General features: G+C 40.1%; 1 protein-coding gene across 2 annotated transcripts; it reads right to left on the reverse strand.

Annotated features, from left to right (window-relative positions):
* Positions 1-344: 344 nt before the first annotated feature.
* Positions 345-19,590, reverse strand: LBR (lamin B receptor). Of its 2 annotated transcripts, none has more exons than XM_082302495.1 (14): positions 19,458-19,590; positions 15,043-15,223; positions 13,312-13,503; positions 11,617-11,700; positions 10,984-11,161; positions 10,223-10,416; positions 9,437-9,491; positions 7,591-7,785; positions 6,190-6,293; positions 5,635-5,760; positions 5,369-5,537; positions 4,089-4,169; positions 3,869-3,991; positions 345-2,829 (listed from the first exon to the last, which is right to left on the reverse strand). In XM_082302495.1, exons 2-14 carry the CDS (start codon positions 15,205-15,207, stop codon positions 2,669-2,671), a joined length of 1,827 nt encoding a protein of 608 aa, XP_082158621.1. In that variant the 5' UTR covers positions 15,208-15,223; positions 19,458-19,590; the 3' UTR covers positions 345-2,668. The 2 variants fall into 2 exon arrangements, with proteins under 2 accessions (XP_082158621.1, XP_082158620.1); XM_082302494.1 differs by having other exon boundaries at positions 13,309-13,503.
* Positions 19,591-23,002: the final 3,412 nt, after the last annotated feature.

The raw sequence follows: 23,002 nt of genomic DNA on the forward strand, positions 1-23,002 counted from the left end.
CACATTTATTTCCTGCACAGTAATACTTTATGTGGATACAGCCTAACTCCTTTGGTTTTGACTTCTAATAGAGGGTGTGGGGAAAAATACAATAGCCCATAGGCAAATTGCATGTTAATTCTGTATTTTTAGAGCTGAAATTAAGTTTATTTTTGGAGTAGCAGAAGGGAAGAGGAAAAAAGACCCAGTCAGACTAAAAGAAGCACCACACATGAGCTCATAACACTCAGCCCACAAGCACAGGTACAACAGGAGCTTCAGCAAACTCACACCTGTACTAAATAAGGAAAATCAATGTCATTTTTATCAAACATCACCATGAATTGGAAAAAAAAATGCACTACTTAGTTTTAAGCAAAACCTTTATTTTAGCTCATAGGCTTGTTTGTATTAAAAACAGTTACTTCAAAATCAAATTCACATAAAATTCAGCATGTAAATGAACTGAAGTTGTCATTGGTCAAGATCAAATTCTGCAAGACAAGGGCTGTGAATGACAAGACAAGGGCTCCGAATGCCATTGGAACAACCTTGAGTGGCAACAGAGAAAACTGGGATCGTCAGCAGGAGCAGCTCCTGCTTTACAGGCTGAGGAATCAAACTGCCCCCTCCTTCAGTCGATTTTTAAACACCAGCTGCACAGCAGGGCCATTTAATGATTTCTCTATTTCCCATAAATTCACTCAGCAAGGATTGAAAACAGCATCCCAGTTTAATCTGCTGCTTCACAGGAGTGAATTCTCTTGAGTCTTGTTAGAGGCACTGCTATTTTCTGCCAGTAATCAAAGTACTTGTCTTAAAACAATTTCCTTACAACACCAACAATCAAGCTACATTATATACACTTCAATTGTACAATTATCTTTAAAAAATGCCCGTGTACAAAATAGGTTATTTTATTTAAAAAAAAAATCACATGCTAGATTTCAATTACATCAACATTTGAAAATAACTGAAAAAATTGATAAATAACATTCCAATTTATTAGGAACACGCCTGCAAGCAAGTGCAGAAGTATCTGCACTATATTTAATATTCTAATAAGCTTTTTAGGGCAACTTGTGCTATAAACCTCATGTACAAAGTGTGTGAAAAGCTCTTACTTGTGACAATAGAATAAAAGCTAATTAATTAAGCAAGAGTATTTCAGTAAAATTATTCTACTTATGAAGTAAATACCACAAGGGCATCTCATTTACAGCCAGTTAGACAAAGAACACAGCTAGTGACCAGAACACATACATTAGTTAAAAAGTCAAATATATACAAAAATATATTAGAAAGTGGTTGAGTTTAACCACAGGCTCATGTAAAAAATGTTGTTTTAAATAGCAATAGCAAAAAAATAGCTATTTCTCTATCTGCAACAGTACAAAAGGCAACACCTACATATGAGGTAGCAATGCCAAATTAAAAACAAAAAGAAACCAAAAAACAACAACTTTGGATTGAGGAGCATTTCCTATAATTTCATAGCATATCTGTCAATACAAATATTTAAATGAACACTTTAATTGTTTCAAGAATTAACTACATTAATTTACAAACCCCTTTATTCAATTAACTTTTTTTTTTTTTAATTACTGGAAATTGGTTTAGTTACTGATTTCTCCTGTTTCTAAAAAAGCTGTTGCATTTTCAAACCCAAACACTGTACAGCAAAAACATGGAGGCTTTATTATACACACTTGGTAAACACTATGGTACATTAAGACTTAATTTACAAAGATGAGAAGAAGCCAACTGTGGTCATTTTATCCTTTTGTGCCTAATAGGCAGACACTGCACACTTTTGCTACCCCATGTTCAATGCTAGAGGCAAGATGAGGGTTCACTACTCCCTTCCACAGCCACAGCAAGTGTTTGAAGCGTTTCATCTCCCTCCAGGAGCGTGAGCCACAAGCGTGGCTTCCATCTCTAGGGCCAGGGGCACTGCCAGGCAGCGGCTCAGAGCTCCCCCTGGGCTGTGCTGGAACTGCCTCAACAATGTGGGGTGGGAGAAGGGACAGCTGTGCCCCTTCTCCCAATTCCATCCCTTTGTCCTCCTGCAGGTGCAGGGCAGGAGGGGCCAGCTGAGCCTCTCTGACCAAAAAAATCCCATCAATGAAAAGCCAGGAAGGGAACAACCATCCAGCTGAGCTGTGCCAGTTCTGGCCATGGTGCTGCAGGCCCCTCATGTGGGTCAAATACTCTGCTTCCAGCTCCACTGACCAAAAAGACCCTGCTGCTCCTCCAATTCAGGCAACTAAATTGGACATCTGAAGCTAGATGGTACGAGTAATACCAAAAAATGAACTGGATGGAATTTCAGCATTTATTGTATTAAGAAAATAATATACTTTACATCACAGTGCTTAATTAAATGCAATAAAAAAATGTAAACTCAGAATTCTAGATAAAATTTAGCTTGAAAAATTAGGGCTCAAAGTTTTGAAAATTCACAATTTTTAAAAAAATTGAAGTCACAGACAGTCAGTTCACATAACTCACATCCTGACGCTTACTTGTAAGTAACACCTTCAACGCACTCCAATGTTTGGTCGGGTTTTGTTGGTTTTTTTTTAAAAGCCTAAATACCAAATGACCAAGTGCAAAGGTAAGAGGTATCTTTTTCTCTGCAAGGAAACTAACTGTAGCAATAATTTGCAAATGAGGCCTCTGGAGTGCTCTAGTAGATGTAAGGGAATATGCGGTACGGGACACGCTGGCAATACCTCTCCCACGCCAAGCCATACTTTTGCTTACAGTGGTGTTCGTCACGAGCCTCTCGATGAACAAGCAAGCAGATGAAATAGATCACGTAGAAATAGGGTAAAATGTGATTAAAACCTGCAAAGGGAGAAAGTCAGCTTAGATACAGGACAAAAATCCAGAGATGGTAGCTATTAACAACATGTTTGAAGCTGGTGACACACACTTGCTCAAGATTAGAGCATTTTATACTCCTAAAGCATCAAATACTCAGCAGGACAGTGCATAAATTGTGAGACATGTTCACATGCAGATAGGAAAAGACCCAAAACCCCACAAAAAGTAATTCTTAACATTAGAGTCATAAAATCTACCAATTTCACTCTCAATGCATGCAAAGCTGGCACAAGTTTTAAGTTCTTTAGTTATCAAAACCAGATTTCCAGTTAAATCTCCGCACCACTGAACTGCCCCACACAAGGTTTTCTCTATTTTGGCTGCAGACATGAGTCCAGCTTTGCTCAGAGCACACGACTTGACTTGTGGAAGAAGAGACTGGAAATGACCCAGAAATGTGAGATTGCAGCCCAGAAAGCCAACTCTGTTCTGGGCTGCATCAAGAGGAGCGTGGCCAAAGCAGGCCAAGGCAGCTGATTCTGCCCTGCTACTCTGCTCTCCTCAGACCCACCTGAGCACTGTGTCCAGCTCTGGGGTCCCCAGTAAAAGGAAAACTGTATTTATTAACAGACACTTTGAAAGATAATTTCATTCTGTGTTTGATGACTTTGTTTTAAATGTATTTCACTTAAAGTCATCCCTATATGTGGTAGCCCTTGTCTCCAAGCAAACTCCCACTCTGGGAGAACTTCAGTTAAAAACACGCTCACTAGCCTAAAAAATTTAAGGAAAAAGTAATTAGCAAGCATGTCCCACTGTTATTGAATGATAAAGTGTGAGAAAGATGAGTAGAATCTACAGTACGGTATGTGAAACCTGCAGCAAGTTAGAAAGGCTAAAATGGAAGAGAAAGTGTGTTTCATTAGACTTATGACACAGAAATCTGCCATTCAATAGGGTTTACTATCTCAAATAATTGCCACTTGGCATTTCAAACCCAGTCAGATGCCAAAACATAAAAGCATTTTTGCTAAAATCCACTTTAGTCTCAGAAACTTACCACAGGGGAGGGACCATGCTAGAGCCATGATGATGTCACCGAGGTAATTAGGGTGACGAACAAAACCCCACCAACCCGTGACAAGAAGCCCTTTTCCAGTTGCAGTGGGTATAAATTTCAGATCTGTGAACAGAGTATTGTGGTGAATGCAACAATCAAAATATGCATTTAAATACCACAGAGAGCCATTGTACAACAATGGAATGAAAAATGTACTCACTGGCCAACTTGGGATCTGCTGGATTCCGGCGGAAATTGTTTTTCTGAGAGTTTGCACTACGGAATATGTAATACCCAACACCTGAAAAATTAACATGATGTATTTTGCATTTTCAGTATTTTCCAGTTTTCTCTGCTTCAACAAAAGCACTCACATGCCCTTTGCTACTCTTATTCCATCACAGTCTCTTCCTCAGAGATGCAACTGATATTTTCTGGTTCTCAGAGCTCTAACAAGATAGAGATGCTATTGAAAACCTGCATTCCATATGCTCCCTCTTGTTACTGACTAATTTTGAAGAGATTTTGGAGAAGCTTTATTTTCACATCTACCTTTACATCTGTATCTGACGGGTTATTAACGTAACACTGAGTCTGAAATTCACATGAGGTGCTGCACTTTGTAAGATTACAGCTCTATTTAGCAGCCTAGCACTTTGCTACAGCACCTACTCCATAAACTGACCACCCATTTACAAGATCATGGTAACAAAAGAACCAGGCAATGAATTATCTGGGTTTGAAATTCATATTCCACATAATTTTCACAGAGCAGCTTAAAATTGCTTTTCCCAAAGCTGTATTGAAAAAAGATGATCACAACATACTTTGAATAAAGATGTTATTTAAAAAAAAATAAATAGAAACCCAAGAAAAAACATTAGGCGAAGTTGAAAAAATGATGTTCTATTTCTCAAATATTAAGTTGCATGCCTTCTTATTTTTTCCAATTCTTTGTCACGTCTACAAAACACAAGTGGGTTTTTTAAGGTTTACTATGCAGATAAAAGGGACAAACAAGGCTACGTTGGTGCAAATTTAAGGCTGCCTAAAGATGTGAGACCTTTTCTCAAAGTACTCAGCTTTTATGAAAAGAGATGTTTTCCACTGACATATATAACTGTAGGCATCAGGGAAGGAGATGCAAATAATTACATTTTCCCTAGGTTCAGTAAAGCATAGCAAACAAGGTAATGACTTCTTTTTTATAAGTCACTCAGATCGACTTAAAAAGGCATCTATTAAATTCAAAATATGTTAAGTCACTTCTTCAACTCCAGACAGCACCCACCTAGAGCTGCCTCTCAAGAGAACAATTATGTGTTCAGAGTCCCACCTACCCTTCATTTACTAAAACGAGAATTTATTATATTCTTTGTATTTAACAGTAGCCAGACAATGACTGCTGCATCTGAGCTAAAGCTTCACCTCCCATCTCGAAGAAACAAAATCAGAACCATGTTGTAACCAACAGCAACAATAACATTTACTGTAACTTACAGTTCAGAACAGTAATTGCAGCAGCAACAGGCCAAGTAATTGTGATGGGATGACCCACTAAGTAGAAGGCCTGCAGACTGTAGACAAATGGAACCCACACCAAATCTCCAAATGCCAGCATGAATCCAAATCCATCATGGGTAATATCCATTGTAGTCAAAATGGCTTCCTAGAAACAAGGAGGAAGGAATTTTAGCATTTACAAAGCTTCCTTTCCCTAACATTGTCATTAGAAATGGCAACACTTGAACAAGACCGGCACTTACCTCATTCCAAAGAGCATCCACCACATAGAGAAGCTGGAAGCTGTTCACAAGTATCATGGACAGGGATGGCATGCTGAGATTGTGAATCTTCATCTCAGCCAAGAGCATTGCCAAGTTTATAACAACCTAGGTTAAAAAAATTTTACTTAAAAATTTACTTAGAAAAGATCCCTTTTTTTTCTATTACACTACAGGACATTTTAATACAGGTATTTTTGACCAATGTTGAAGTTTTAAAAAATAATCCCTTATTTCACAACTCAGTTTGCAACTAATCACATTTCTGAAGCACTATTACCTCAACATATGAATACTCTGAGAAGGGTTTTCATTTGCCACAAAACAAATGAGCTAGAAATTTCCTTCAAGTGAATAAAAACAGTCATTAAAAATCTAACAATATGGAATTATTTTTCTGTACTCATTTATAAGTATATATACAGTATTTATGAATACATATATCTCCTTAATATCAATTATATGTATACGTGTGTGTAAAAAAAATCCCTCTGTGTAATATTTAAGCAAATAGAATAACTAAGATTACTGACTCACCCAGCCAATTAATCCTGGACGCAACTCACAGAAGTATTTGAGGTCAAAACTGCCAATCCGAGGGTTTAATTCATGTCCAGTAAAGAAATCATAAATAAAATACCCTGCAGGTAAGACACAACCTCTGTTAGCAATACTCTTCCTTTTATCTGCCACTACAATTCTCCCCATAAATAAGATCCCACTTTCCACTTATGTTCTCTCATTACAAATTTTAAAAAGCCTTCAGATTGGAAAAAAAAATTTTTTGAAGAGTATTTGCAAAATACAAAACAAAATCTACAGAGTTTGTATTTTAAGATGCCCTAATATTTTATTTATTAGGAGGACTAACCACTTCAGAAGTTCTCCCTGACACTTGTTCCTTCTTTATTTTCAGCCTTATACTGAAGCTCACATCACTGTGTCTATGAACATGATCATCTGGCATGAATTAATTTTACATTTCCTCCTATTTCATTGCTTTTGTCTGGGAGAAAGAATTCCCTTTAGCTGTGACAATTACCCATCCTTCAAAAAAGGCGGACAAGAAGGAAAATACCATGCCCTGACTTCATGGTATCTGGGATTGAGTTTGCAAAAAACAACCACTTCACAGAGCAATTACAGAATGCTACTATGCCACTTACAGAGACTAGAACTTTTTTAAAAAGGACAATTTATGATAATTTGCAATTTCTCTTCACACACATAACATGCTGGACTAACAATGTAACTAAGGATATCTGAACACTTCATTTCAGTACACAAAATGTTCTGTCCATAAGCTCCCTTTCTTAGTCACCCTATGGTCACTTTAAAGAGCAGTTTGATATTTAATGCTAACACACTTCTCAATCTCTCTTTTGTCCTACAAAACCGTCTGTATATAATTGATACTTCCTAGGCAGGCAGTCTCATGACTGAATGAAAATCTCTTTTGAAAACTCCATTCAGCTAACTAGATTTAAAAGCACACAGCAAGATACAAGTTTAGGAATGCTCTTTAATTTCAAGTTCTATAGCTGACTTCCCACTGCCAAAACATCTACATTCTTCTGTTTCTCCTTCCATTCCCAGCTGTTTCAAAGCTGCACTGGCAGAGGCACAGTGAACCAACCTACACCAAGCCTCTTAGACAGAAGCTGAAAACTGAGAAGAAGGAACTGTCCTCTCACCTCTAAGGGACTAGACCAGCCAAGACATGATTCTGTAACTATTCCAGAAAATCCAAGTAACATTTTAAACATCTTACAGTATCAGAGTGAGACCAAAAATATGCCATTTAACTTGCAACATTACTTTGGTAGAAAGTAAAAGTCACAGTATTATAATAACCAAACCTAAATCTAGCCTTTAATTTGTAAAAATGAAACTAGAGCAAACAATTGGAAAGAAATTATCCAGAATGTTCTAACTCACCAGAATTTCCACCTGGTGCTAGTTCTTCCTCAGGTGCTTTCAGGGATCGAACATACAGATAAATGCTCAGTGCCAAAGAAAAAGCTGCAGCTGAGACTGCAAACTGCATGAAGTGATCATACAAATAATGAAGCTCAAATTGAAAGTATAACAAAACTCCAATAGCTGCAGCAGTCAAAATAAAAGCATAAAACCCTAAAGGATGTAGAAGAAAGACATATTAGTCAAAATAAAAAAAAACAATTTATGGTTCTAATAGGACCTACCAAATCCAACCCTTCCTGCATTTTTACTTCTTCCAGTATTTCTCCATATTCCAGTAACATTTTAGACATCCCGTGGTTCAAACTTCTGGGGCACAGCAATTTAACCAGAGACTCTAAGCCCTGAAACTGTGCTCACCAAAAGGACAAGAGGCAGCAACATTCTGAATGCTTCTCCATTTTTTATGACATAGGATCTAATTTCAGATTTTAGTGGAAAAATGGACACTGACACTACTAACGGATAATGATAGCACGTTACAAAATCTTATCTGTGGGACAGCTGAGGCAACCATATGCTCATCCTTGAATTATCTTCATATATACCTTGATACAGATAGCAGTAATTAAAGTATTAAAATAACTCATTAAGTCAAAACTTGAACACAAAAACTTCTGCATACTTTGAGAGTATAAAATCATGCAGAATGGACTGATGCCGAAAAATGAGCAGGCAGTTCTCTGCTGCTGTCAGCTAAGGACCTTCTACGGATCCCTTCACAGGTCACAGGGGTTGAGGTTAGAAGGAACCTCCAGAGATCTGTTCTCAGTTCAGATGGAAGCTCCTGTATTTCACTTATTGCCCATTGCCTCCTGTCCTGTCACTGTCATCTACCTTTCCTCAAGAAGGGTTTTAAATTTGCTTTGAAAATTAGTCTTTGAAGCACCAAGATGATGGCTTTTTTTTTAATAATCCAAATGTTGTAGCTTATGTCCTCCCTTTATCAGAATGCAGGAAGAATTGCAGCACTATGGCACGACTAAAGACAAAAGTCCAAAACCAAGAAAGCTGTGAGACAGCCTCAATGAGACTCACTTTTGCAGAATGCAATTCCCCTGGTTTCTATCATTTACAGCCCTGTTCCAACTTTAAAATGGTGCCTCTTACCAGACTATGACAAAATTTGGCATTTTTAATATAGTATTTGGATTCCACTACCTCCAGACAGTGTTCTTGAGCTGACTAATGAAATAGGTAGTCTGGAACACCTACAAGGCACTAAAGTACATTTTCCTGTTTAAGCCAGAAAAGCAGGACCACTGATGTATGTTAAACAATTAGACCTAGATAAGAAGCTTGTCCTATTCATAGGAACTGAAATCAGTTCTAATTAAGGACTCAGGACCGTTCTTTGACATGCAGGAAGAAGAACATCTTAAATCAGTTACAACATACTTCTTATCAGTCTGTAAATCAGAGACATCTAAGATGATCTAAACACGAGGTAAGATCCCTTCAGATCACTCCTCCTGCACAGTCCTTGTTACCTGAGCATCACCAACTTTTTCAATAGACAAGTCCCTGTTTAGCAATTATGCAAGGCATGTGACAGGAGTCACCAGTCACAGCTGGATACAGCTCAGGTGCCCTGTACAGTGTAACTCTTGCTCTGGGGGCACTTAGTTCCTGATGATTACTAACCATCTTTCTCCAAGAAAAGGTTCATCCTATTTTATCCAAGATTTACAACAGATACACTCCCTGGTCAAACTGTATCTTTCATCACTTGTATTTTATGGTGCTGAGCACAGCAAATCACACAATGGAATCAATTTAGAATAACCAAGTGCAACATGCTTACCATTTATCCGGTACTGCAGTTTCCTTCCATTTGAAAGGGGCAGGCCTTCTACAACCTAGGAAGAATAAAACATCAGTGTTCAACAAAGTATTTTCTGTGGGCCCTTAAGGGGAGAAAAACAAAGCACAGCTCTGTCAGAAAGACATTCAATCAAAGCAACCAGCTGGACACACTCAGACCTGAAGCTCATGCACTGTTCTAAAAAGCATACTCTGGACAGCAAAAGACTAACAGTTTCAAATAAAAACATTTTAAAAATAAATCTCTTTCAAACCAGCCTGAAGAAAGCAGAACTGCTCCAATCACTGTAAACATGTACAGCAATACAACATCACTGAAGGATCTACTTAAGAGTGTCCTTGCAGAATCTGCCAGTAACCCTCAGGTCACAAAAGGGGGAAAGAGAGCCCTTGCCTGATATGCACATGGCTAGAATGGTTTATAGCTTCCCAAAATGCTGCAAACCCATAAGAAACCAAGTATCAAAATAGCTTGTGAATTTAAAAGTCAGATACCTAAAATTCTTCTAGAATTCCATCAAGCTAAGTTTATCCACACTTTGATCTGATTGCCTACTGCCTTCTCTACTGAAAGGCTCTGAAATGCAAAAATTATTAACCAGCTGTGCTGTTTTAAGCTTACAGAAATGCAGCATCCATATTCCAGTTTATGATGAAAAACTTATTAAATTATTTACAAATTCACTGCATTGAGAACATACCCCACCTTCCAGCCTAACACACAGTTTAATTGCCCATAAGGACCCAAATACTCCCAACAACCTACCTTTCCAATTGGCAGCAAGTAAAACACAGCTTGAAGGAAAAACCACAGAAGAAAGACACCAAACACCCTCCACTCCCAAAGACTCTCAAGTGCTGGCAGAGGAGGGAAGTTCAGAAGACTCGGGTCATCTTGTTTGCACATCAACAGCAAGTAGAATACAGTAGCAGGCAGGAGAAATATCAGCATGAAGGTCCCTGTAAACAGACACGTTTAGAAGGTGAGCACAGAAAATAAAACAACCTAGTTTCAATCCCACTATAAAAGCTCAATATTAACTTCAGTATCAAAGAAGAGGCTGTCATTATCTGCTCCTGAACAAGAGAGCAGCTATCCCATAGTCATTTAACATGACACTGAGACATACTTCTCACTGCCATACAAGGTCATCTACTGCAGGATCACACCCATTGTGTCCCTGGTCAAAAAACCACCTAAAGAATACTTTACTGTCAAGTTTCAAGCACTCAAGTTTTGAAAGTGTAAAAACTTTGCTGGTTATCCTTAAATTTAATCTAGAAATATTTAAATCTCACTGTGCAAGGGATGGCACAAGATCTTCTTATGTATTGCACATAAGAACCAAGCTCAATAAAGGTTCTTTGACTGCCACCAAATCATGTGAAACGCGACCATATTACTTTGAATTCTGCAGCCAAGGTCCAAAAATGGAAAAGCAGTTCTTGACATGGCAACGTGGTCAGTAAGTAGAAACCCACAAAATAGTACTAAATTTCAACTATTAAGACAATTTGCACACATACCAATTCTTCCCCCAAACTCCAGCTCCTTTGTTTTTGATGGTACTTTCTCAATTGGTTTTACTGCCACAAAAGTCTTTTTCTCTGAAAAGATCTCTTCTGTTTTCTTGTCATCTTTCCTTGAACGCAGGCTGTACTGCTCCAGCACACGCTTGATTTCCAAGTCTGGTTTTAACTTTTGCTGTTAATGAATAAAAATAATTTACTAAAAAGTTTCCAAGTGATTTTACTTTTAGTCCAAAATTTTATATTTCAGAGGACATTACTCACTATAAAACACCAATATACAGTATCTTCTATACAGTATACTTCTTTATCCATTCATACAAAGAGACTGCTAAAACCAGTCACTGTAACCAATTAGGCCATGATTACAGATCAGCAGCAGTTCCAGTACAGATCATCCATTGCCACCCTCCTCCTTTCCCTTCTGCCATACACCTGGGCATTAGCTAACAAGCAGGACTAAGGCAAAAAAAACCTAAATCACTTTCTCTGTAGCAAACTTACTTAACCTCTAAGTTTTACATTGCCTTCTATTTCTGCTTGATTATTGTATTGCCCTTTTCTAGGCATTTCTGAGAGAGCCAAGCTAGGAACGTGACAAAACACTAAGAGCAAATTCCATGTTCCTACCTCCAAGATGATGCAGGATGTGTCATTTTTTTCTGTACTTTCAGGTTCACCATTGTACCTTTTGGTGTTATTCTCACTCGGTTTCTGGTTAAAAGAAGAAACACAGTTTAAGCTTTCTGAAATTAACAGCTGCATCAAGAGCAAGTATATAATGAATAATTAAGAACATTAGCTAGTTTTTTGTCCACTGCAGCTGCTCTGGTTCTCTCCATAGCAAAACAAGTGGGTTCAACACCCAAAGTATGGATAATTTCAGCTCACAAACAGGAGAAACAAACTAATTTAAGGAAAAGGTTGGGTTTTTTTAATAAATAGTGAAATTATGAGAATACAGCTTCCAAGTTATTTTAACTCATCATTAGCAGCTGCCAAGTACAAAATACATGTCTATTTAGTAATGCCATTAAACAAACAGATGAAATTTCAGTGTCCTATATATGGCACTGTTCTGTAGAACTGAAAGTTCAGTTTTCCATTAAGTATCTTTGAAGAAATAAATTCTCTTGTAAGAATTCTTCTCTTGAGTCGAGCTTAAAGAACTCTGGGATTTCAACTAAAGTTTTGTTGAAGAGAACCTGGTCTTTCCAATCATACAACAGCCAACAGATCAATCCTAGTCCTCAGACAGAAGCCAGGACAAAAGCACCAGAGATATTTTACCCTGTTAACCCAAAAGGTTAAAAGTACAGAAAGTAAATGGTATCTGCTGGCTAAAAAAACTACTTAAAACCAGCTTATGATCCACAGGAACTGGATCACACAACTCAAGAGTGGCTCACTGCAAAACAAACTCCACAGCTGTTTCAGTGCGAAAGATTAGCAATTTACTACACCAACCTAGCTGGTTTACATTAATCTGGTTTAGTTTAGTTGAAACCTAACTAAAACCTGTCCATTTTCAAAAGATCCCAGTTCAAGGGACTGTCTCAGACAAGTGAGAAGCCATCTCAAGGGCACAAAAGGCAGAAGAAACGCTGTCTCTTCATAGAGAAACATCAACTCTTCTTCTCCTCACTTACAAATCACCAGAACCATTTTTAGTGCTTCATCTTCACAAAAATGATATGAACAAATCTAATAAATTTCAGCTAAACACCAGATATTGGTAAACTTAAAAAGCCTTACGGGTTAGTTTTTATAATGAAACCAGTTTTGCAATATTATCCATCAGCAAGGCCATATTTAAATATTCCACACTGCATGTTTTCCACTACTATTGTAATGAACTGTATATGATAACAGAACTCATTTTATTTCAAATCCTAATACCTGCCTGCTATGTTCCAATCACCACATCTAAAGGTAAACTAACTTCCTTTGCCCCATTTCACAGGTGGAAGGTAATGGCTAACAATGACTCCAGTATTAAAATATAAAAAAATCTCTGTGTGTTTGGATTCTGAGAAGTTTGCAGTATCACCAAATTCAAATGGAACTTTATAGCCTTGGTTTACCTCTCAAGAATTTCCTCAAACTCCGCAAGCTAGAAACCCTTTTTCTAAAGAAAAAAATGGCAGTTCTGAGATACACTTCTGCAGGTATTTAAGTCCAGGGAACACAAACTGCAGCTGGCTTTTACAGTGATAAACCCAGTACACATAACACCAATCTTTCACAAATAACAAAAGTTTCTTTTAATAAAAATCCAGCAAATCCACACCCAAAAAACCAACCAACAAGCAAAACTAATACCACTAGAGCTAAGCTGGTCTCCTGAAAGGTTTTCTTTTTGTCATCTTTGTGTTCTCTGCTTTGGGAAGCAGAACGACGTCTGCCCTTTGCTGGCCGACCAGGGGACCGAGAGCGAGATCGAGATCTGCTGCTACTTCTTCTGGAGGGGGAACTTGAAGAAGACTGGCTCTTCCTGTGCTTGAATGATGACTGTGACTAAAAGAAAGATGGAAAGAAAGCAAAATCTTATCTATGTCCCAAAGAACAATTTTAGAAACATGGAGGGATTTTTGTGCTGAGGATTCTGGCATACAGTTCTATAGATCTGTCTGGTATTTCCTTTACTGATGCTCTACAAAGCCTGTTAAGAAAGAGCAACTGCAGAATACTCATTTTGCTGGCAATTCCCAAAAAATCCTGTTCCAATTCCAACTGCTGCTGACAATTCCTGTTGAAGCTACAGCAATCAGGCTATGGGTGTAAGCTACCAGAGTGAGCACCAAGCTGTTAAGCACACCACCCTCACGATCCTGTGCACAGGGAATTGAGAACTGTCTCATAAGCCCCCAGAGACTGCTCTCACTTCCACTACTCAGCTTTATTAATGCATTTGACATAGCAAGGTTCATCATCTGTGTGAGGCAGCAGAGAGCAAATCAACACTAGAAAAACCCAAATCAGCCCAATCATTTCATTATACGCGGTAACTAATTTCATAAACAACTCCAAAAGCGCTGTTTGATTTCTCTGTGAAGTCTACAATGCTGATTTTCCCATGTAAAATTTCCACAATGCAACTTCTATAATGCATAAATGTTTCATGACAAAGAAAGGCATTTTCCCAGCTTAAGTCTGCTAACCTGCAAGAAGAAGTAACACGTTAAAAAGTCTTGAAGCAGTGAAAACAGTTGCCTACCTCAAGGCAGAAACACTTTGGTCCCAAAAGAGAAGGCCAGCTACTGGGCATGGACACTGCCACCAAGAAGTGACATTACAGTTCACATAAAGACACAAGCTGGCTTTGAATCTATGCAGGTTTCAGAACAGGCCACAGAAATGAACTACAGCGAACATTCAAACAGGGTTTTTCCTCCTGCTTTATTCAAATGAAACTTCTATGAAGTTTTAAAGGCCTTTATTAGTAACAAAAAATGAAATAATAAAGATATGTAAAGAGGAAGGAATGTGCTTATATGACATGAACCTTTCTCAAGGGTTTGTAATTGTCATAAACACAGAAAAACACCTCATGAAGCCTCTGAGGACCTAAAACAGTAAAAGCTATTTGCAGATGTTCAAGTATATGCTTGAAGGACATGCACTGTTTATATTTACAGTGACACTCAACTACATCTTCCCATTTGCTTTCAAATTTTCTTATTTAGACATGGAAAACCATCAAATTAGTATCAGCCCACTGATTACTACCTTCATAAGGTACCCCGAACAATTTTTCATGAAAAATCATGTTATAGAGTTCCTGCATGATCAGACTTGGTTTTCCTCAAAAATATTACATTTTTTCAACATAAATAAATAAAATAACCATGATACTTTAAAGATGGGGTCATTCTGAACTTCTGCTTGAGGTGCTACATAGGAAGAAGCTTTTATTCCGCACCAATTCCTTGAAGACACAGTTAACAAAAACTTGTAAAATGACTACCCAGTCACAAGTTGTACTTTCAGCTACAGCATAAAAATCAGTATAATCTTCCTTTAGAAGTACTGATAATTAAATACAGGTGTACTCACCCTGATATCACTTTCTTTCAGTGCAAGTTCAGTTCCATCTTTGTACTTAACAGTATAAAGATGAGCAACATCATCATAACTGGTCACTTGTACTTCATAGTACAGGACACTTCCTGGCCAACGGCCCATCACCACCTCGCCATCAGCAAACTTCCGGCTTGGCATTTTCCAAACAGAATCCCTAGAAAATAAATCAGTCAGTCCACATGACAGCTACACATTAGGCTTCGTTTTCCCCTACTCTCTGTATCATGTAACTGAAAAAGGGACACTTAAACAACTCTCCACTTTAAACAGGGGAAAGGCTGTGTGATAAGAAAACAGCAGTGATCTCTTTTCCAAATCAACAGCAGACAGAAGAAATAGTCTTAAAATAGAGAGAATACTGAAGTTGCGCGTTCTGGAAAAACATTCAGATGTGTTAGGCTGGTACTGAACTATGATATACAATCTTCATCATGCAGCAAAGCACACCTTTGACCAAAATTACATCATGAAGCTCATCTTATCTAGTGGGAAATACGAATTACACGGTATTTAAGTGTCCTCTAACCCTCTTTTCCTGTGGTTCTACAGAAATGAATGAAGTCATGATTTCTAAACGTTAAATTTAAACATCCCAAATATCTTTAACACTCACAGCCACATTACACACTTTCCTCAGTTTATTATGCCAAACACTCTAAAGTTAAGAAACCTCAGAATTTAGACTCCTGTCTGGGTTGAATACTTTCTCTTTTCTACCTATTTAGCACAAGGGGCATAATGACTTTTCCAGGGGTCCGTGGGAAAACAAAGCACAGCATCAGAGCAATCACAAATCAACCTGAAAAACTAAATTCTATCCCCCTATCCGCACCATCAGGTTTTTACTTGATATTAACAAAACGTGGTGTAAGTGACTACTACCCTTGGTTCAGCACACCAGGTGCTAGAAAAAAGCACAACTACAACTTCTGAGAAAGCTGTTTTTAAATGCAAAGTCCTGTAGAATTGTTTGTAAAGTGCTTTGTGTTATGTCATTGCCTTCTGAAAACAGATATCCAAAGTAGAATATACTTTAAATCTCAATGTTTCAAGTGAGACTACCTTAAAAGTCTAAGGCAAAATACACACTAACACACGTACTGGCACCATGCGTACAACAAACAGAGAACTTAGAGTGGATGGCAGGGACAAGGACAAGACAGAAACCACAAAATGTTGGTATCAAAGCATTTTAACTTGTTTGCTTTATAAGTAAGATGTGAAGCTGCACAAACTAAGGGGAACACAAGGCTAACTAGATAATCATTACATATTAACTAATCTACAGTGAAAAGTTAAGATTCTTGGGGGAAAAATACTGTTAATATTCAATCACTGACCTTCATCACACACTGGGGGATGGGGCTCAGTGAGGTTTTACAATCAACATCCATTCTGGTATCTTCTGATGCTGCTGCTGTTAAATTTTACACCTGTGTCGCTTTCCAAGTCAAAAACCAAAAAAACTCAACAGAATTCCCTCATATAGATTTTACTAGTTATACTCCAAACTGCTTGAGAACAGAAACTCTGGCCATCTCCTTTGTGGTATAAGATTTGAAGGAGAAAAAAAAAAAGGTTTTATAATTTGGTTTCACTGACACTTACCAGTTAGAAAAATCATGAGTTCTAGTCTGCGCTTGTAGGCATGTGCTATTCCAGATCTTCTGCCTTCTAACTAGTGTTTCTTGTCTCTGTCTTATTCCTGCTGAATTCCCACTCCTCCATCTTTCAATTATCCCAGTCAGCTTAACCCCTACAAATTCATACCCTGTTTCTTATGACTTCCCTATTTTCATTTCAAATTCTCCACTCTCTCCTTACCCCCTACTGTCTTGGATTCTTTGTGGATTTTTCTGCCTTTTCTACCAAACCAGTTCCTCTTTGCCACCTCTGCTTAAATCTGATCTCAATCCCCATCTCCATCTCCTTGCCCAGTTTTCTCACCCAAAAGACAGTTCTTCAGGACATCCATGTCTACGACTGCTCTTTCCCAGCCTCTTGCAGCCGCAGCTTCTTCCTGCTCTTCCATAAATAGTCTGAACACCGGAGCTCCACCGAGTGCACTCAGAGCTGTCACCAGATGTCATAACCTGATACATGACTTCATTTCCCCTCTGCTGCTGTACTTCCTACACCCCAGCCAACTGTTTCTTCTCTTGACCTGCAGCACCTCAGGCACCATCTGTAAACTTGGAGCCTGACCAGGACACAGCTGGCGGACCCTCAGACAAACTTGTGAAAAGCAGAATCTTTGGAGGGTAAATCCTTTTCAAAAAGGGTAACATCTTTTCATGAAGTTGTTACTAAGGACACCTACACTGCTATTTACAATTTACAGCAACCACTTCAGAATTTAGATACAATTTCATAGGGATAATAAAATGCTATTTTCTGCCAGATTTCAAAACCCAGCAGTTTTGTATGCAAACAAAGGCAGTCCAAAGAACAGGTAACTTGTTGATTTAATTCTTGTGAAAGGCAGAAAGACCTTCCCCTCCTCCAACCTTGTTCTTAAAAGGAGCTGAAATTAGTTCTAGAAAATTGAAAAGTGTGGTTGAAGGACCTGTAGCTAAATCATGTAATGTAATTCAGCCTGAGATAGAGATCACCCATATGAAATTCCAAAATAATAAATAAGCAAGTGGAAATATCTTCTGACTCAAAAGTAATGAGCAGTCTTATTAATGGGACAACTTATGTATTTTTTCAATTCTTTCCCTTAAATATCACAGCCTAATAATAAGCTCAAACATTAAAATAAGTAAATATGACTTCTTACCCTATCAAAAACAACCACTCTGTTCTGCACCCCAGTGCCTCCTGTGAGGGAGGTTTGCAATCCTCATTCCTTATATCCCACTTCAAAAAGCTGCACCTTTTAAAGGCAGCATTCATCTGATCAGATAACAAACACGATTACTGGCATTGAGAGATAAAAAGACAGGAAGCCTTTCCAAAAAAAATAGTTTAGAGATTACATTTTTAATTTACTGCTCTTTCAAGCCCTACACACCCCTGATAATTTTCATGGTATCAGCTGGCATCAGCCTAATGTTCCCAGAAGTTTTGCACAAACTTTTGAATTCACAGGGTTTCAAAATATGAATCCAACGAAAATGATTCCATATGATGAACCTGCACTGTACAGACATCTGATTGCAAGTTTAGTCACTTACTCAGGAGATGCAATTTGTGTTTTCTGAACCATTACTGTTTTCCTTTAGGAAACCAGAGTCTAAGAGAATGGATCAAAAGGATCCTAGCCTATACCAAGCCAAGCCAATTAATGCAAATCTCCCTGGAGCTTAAAAGTTGGTAAAGAATAAAAGATTCTGCTGACTCAAACAAGAATGAAATAATTAAAAAGAAACTTGGGTGAGAAACATATTGCCCCATGCATGCATTTCTGGTCTTCTTAATGACTCGTTCACTAGATATATGGGAACATATTACACTGTGGAGAAAGTGATGGCTGTTAGCTTGTAGCCACAGGGAGATCAGACCCCACCAGCAGAAGCTGGGTACACAGTTTTAAGAATAAATAAACACTAAACAAGTTTTCCCTCTTGGAAGAGCAAAGCTCACACACCCTCAGTGATGCCACTTACTAATTCTGACATCTCACCACTGAGAAGGGAGCCAGGTGAATGCAAGAAAATAAAGAAAACACTGACAGTCAAGGCTAACAATACACGGAAAGTTCCTACTGAATTCACCAAAGAGACTGAGCTGTGCAGGACCTTTTCAGCAACACCATTACTCTCTCCACATTTCTAGCTCTTCACCTTCAGAACGGTGAAGGCACCTATCCCTGCCCAAGCCAACTTAACTTCACCATTAAAAACAATCACAAATAAGCCCCGAGGTAAAAACAACAACCCATCAACCCTTGGGCTGGGAATCGAGGATCTTCCCTTTAAAGAGGCCTCTGCCGGAAACACCCCGAGCGGAGGTGCTCAGCAGGAACCTGAACTCCCCAGGCAGGATCCGAGAGCGGCGGGGCGGCGTTGACAGGAAGGGCCCCACGTGCCGGCGGAGGCCCGGCCCCTCGGCCCCGCCCCGGCCGCGCTCGCGGCCCGGGCCTGGCGCGGGGCCTCCGCCGCGGGGGAAGGGAGGGGCCGCACCGCCCCTCGGCGGCGTATTCCCGCTCGGAGCCCGGCGCGGCGGAGCCGAACAAAGCGGGGCCGCTCGGCCCCGCCACCTCCGGCGCCCCAAGCGAGGGGCCCGCGCCGCCCCGTCCGCCCGCTGGGAGCGAGGCCCGAGCGCGGCCGCGCCGATCGGCCGGAGCGCTTCCCGCCAGGAAAGCCTCCAAGGAAAAGCTGGGGGGAGGGGAGGGGGTGGGAGGTGGGAGTATCCCGGCCCGCGCGCGCCGCCGTTCCCGTTACCTGGAGCCCGCCCGCGCCGGGCCGGGCCGGAGGCGGTTCCGCGGAGCGGCGGGAGCGGGGCCCGGGCGCGCGGCGCTCTCCGCTGAGGGGAACAACCGCCCCGCCGAGCGACGGTTACGGCCGCGCGCACGGCCCCGCCCCCTCTCCCGCCCGCCAACCGCGCCCCTCGGCCGGGACGCGCCGTTTGAATCGCGGGGTGGCCGCGCGCCATTGGCTGCCCCGGCGATGGCGCGGTCCGCCCGCCCCGCCCCGCCCCGCCCCGCCCCGGCGGGAGGGGAGGGGGGAGAGCGCGCGCACACGGCTGCCCCCCCCCCCCCCCCGCCCCTCACGGAGGGTGATGGCGGGAAGGGAGGGCGGGGGAGGGAGAGCGGGGCGGAAAGGTCGCTGTCGTGGCGATGGGGGCAGGCTCGGACCGCCTGCGCCTCCCAGGCCCCGCCGCCCGTGGTAAACAAAACCGAGGGTTTTGTTTACGGAGCGCTCGAGGCGCTGAAGGCGGCTTCGGGGGCGGCGAGACCGCGAGTACTCCTAACGCTGGCCGAACAACAACCTGTGTTCCCTCCGGCCTTGCGCCTCCAGCGCTCAACAGTGACAAAATGTGGTAAAAATGCAGAAAACAACATCCCCTCTCGCTCAAAAAGAAAAATAAAAGAGGGCAAAAAAAGCGGAGGTGCCGAGGAAGCGAGTGCTACACTGACCGAACAGCAGGCTGTGCTCCCTCCAGCACCAAACGAAGCCAAAATGTGCTAAAAATGCGATAATAACGCACTGAAAACACGCGACTCTCTCCAAAAGAAAAATAAAAACGGGCAGAAAAGCAGAGGCGGCTTTTGAGGCGGTGCGACCACAGGCGCTGCTGCACTGACAGAACAACAGGCTGTGCTCCCCTCCAGCCTTGCACCTCAAGCACCCAACAAAGCCCAAGTGTGGTAAAAATACGGTAATAAAAGTGCAGTAAAAGCACACCCATGCTCTCCAAAAGAAAAATTGTAAAAGGGGGCTAAAAAGCAGCAGCCTGTCGTGTGGTTACTTTTGGGGCAACTTTTCCAGAAAGGCCATTTGAGTTCCTGGCCAGATTTTGAAATCAGGAAGTCCAAGCAATACTTGAGCAGGCAGAAGCAAAATGGGTTGTGAAAAAGTTAACAAATCGTCCTTAACATTGAGGTTTAGCGTTCAAATAAATTGTTTCCAGTGTTGGGATCTTAAAAGGGGTGAAGTGCTTTAAGAGTAGAATACAGACGTGCTTGTGTTCATATAATCTTTATGGACCTCCCAAATTTTCTAAATTTGGCTAACAAGTGATACTCTGTCCTAATAAAGCTTCCTCCATGAAGGAAAATTCCCTAAAAACAAGATCACCATTGTCCCATACAGAAAACTGCCAGGGCCATGCAGACACAGCAAAAATCTCAGATAAAAAAGAACCCTGAAACTACAGCAACATCACCATAAAAAAAATTAATAAAAAAAGAAAGCCAAAAAAACACAGCCAAAAATGAACAGAGGTAAACAGGCCCCATGGTAGCCATGATATTAACTTGTCTGAGTCTTAATTGCTATATTTGGGAGTTTGGTTTTGTTGGTGGTGATTTGTTTGTATTGGGGTTTAAGTTTCTAACTATAATGTTTGAATTAAGAGTATGTCAAGCTTTTTTCCTCTAAGCAATTGCAGGAAATGAAATTCCTGGGTGAATTATTAAAAATATATATATATTACTATTTATTCTTCTTGTTTTACCCTTGATTTTTTAAATTTTCACAAGCAATTCTTTTAAAATCGCATTTTGTATCTCCCGTATTTTTGTGCCACAGAGGTCCAGTTGTAGTTTGTCATGCAGTCGTATTTTTCGCTACATGATGCAGCTAAAGATGTCTAAAGGAGTTTAAAAGTTACTCAGACCAGAGTCATGTGTAAGCATAGATTTTAATAAATGCAGTCAGAATAAATTTGGTTTGTAGTTGTGTTAAGGCAATCAGCTTTGTCTGAGAGACATTTGATAATTTACTACACAAAAAAGTGCAAGTGAAGCTTGATTTCTGGCTTTGGATAATGAGTATTTTGGTTCCAGCTAAGATTTCTGCTTTATGTACTATTGCATACTTGACAACTATAATGTTAAGAACTGTTTTCAGCAGTTCAGTCTGAATTACAGCAGCTATTGCTTGGAATGAGCCTGCTGCATTTTGTTGGCAGCAGAGGCCTACAATTAATATGTTTAAATATGAAGGGTTTCAGTTGAAGTCTTGTTTAGAGAATAAACTTGCCTTCAAAGAAATGGTTTGAGTTTGAGATTGTTTACTGAATTTGGATTAGAAACCTCTTGGGCCACTAAGAACTGTTTATTGCAATTCTGCCAGTGATAGTTGGTATACATTTGAGAGATTATTTCATAAATACTTGTGGGACCATCACAGGACAACCATTAAATGGGACAAATGTGAAATCCGCTCAGCATCACCATCATCAAAATGATCTGCTGTGAGTCAGGTCTGAAATTTGCCAAGATCTACATAAAGCATCTCAATCCCACAATGTAAAACTAAGAAAATAATTCTCCAGGCTTTCATTTTAATGAGAATCTCAGAATCATCAAGGTTGGAAGAGACCTTCAAGACCCTCTAGTCCAGCCATTGCCCCAGCACCACCATAATCACCCCTGAACCCTAAAAGGTTGCAAAAACCTAAAGCTGCCAACACTAGAAGGTTGAGAAACATTATGATAAATGGCTTTAGCAGAGGCTACGGGGGTGGGTGGGGTAATAAGCTTCTGTTTCCTCTCCTGATTAGGCCTTTGCTTCAGTGGAGGAAAACACCCTTAAGACTCATAGTAAGGTGGTGGTTTTTAGTCTGTTAAACAACCCATGTATTCATATATATTCATATATGAATATTGTGAGTGTGCTCAGGCACTTTGGGGATTGTTTTTATTGGTATATATGTATTTTTGTTCATATTTTTTCAATGGTAGAGTGGTTCATAATAGGAGGTTTGGGATTAACCTCTGAATGTTACCTGGGTAAATCAATAAAGGTTTTGTTTGCACAGACTTCAATAAAACAGGGATTCCACCCCTGACCATGGAAAAAGTTTTTCATTATATATTCATTTATGATGTATAGAATTGGAACTTCAACCCACCTGTAAAGGAGCAGCCTGCTAACAAACAGTGCTGCTCTGGGCAAATTAAGTTGAACACTTGCATTCTGGGAAGTTTTGCAAAATGTTTATCTTTAGAAACAGCTTTAAAAAAATACTCAAGGCTATCAACCACGCGGGGCTCAGCAATAAGAAGAGGGACACAGATACATGCGAACTGGCTCCAGTTCTCTAAACAGGAGAAGGAGAAAAAAAGCACATTGAAACTTTGATCTGCACAACAGTGCAACCAGTTTCCTTTGTATTGTATGTGAATTTATAAATAAGACTCATTATTGACTAAGGGAAGTTGATGCAATTCTCCAAGAAATGGGTCTTGAGATAAGAGTTTTGGCTACTGTACCTTCTGCTGGGCTGCTTACCTTGCCATTTCTGCAGCATGGCTGTTTGA

Source organism: Coloeus monedula, assembly GCF_965178545.1.
Source record: "Coloeus monedula genome assembly, chromosome: 2".
In the NCBI taxonomy this organism is placed as follows: Eukaryota; Metazoa; Chordata; class Aves; order Passeriformes; family Corvidae; genus Coloeus; species Coloeus monedula.

What these genes read in the sequence shown, in the direction of transcription:
- LBR (XM_082302494.1), bottom strand. Translation starts at nt 15,207, where the DNA reads ATGCCAAGCCGGAAGTTTGCTGATGGCGAGGTGGTGATGGGCCGTTGG. An exon ending in AGCACCAGGTGGAAATTCTG is followed by an intron (nt 6,294 to 7,590) that starts GTGAGTTAGAAC and finishes TCTTACCTGCAG; the next exon opens with GGTATTTTATTTATGATTTC. An exon ending in TGGATGCTCTTTGGAATGAG is followed by an intron (nt 5,538 to 5,634) that starts GTAAGTGCCGGT and finishes CCTTGTTTCTAG; the next exon opens with GAAGCCATTTTGACTACAAT.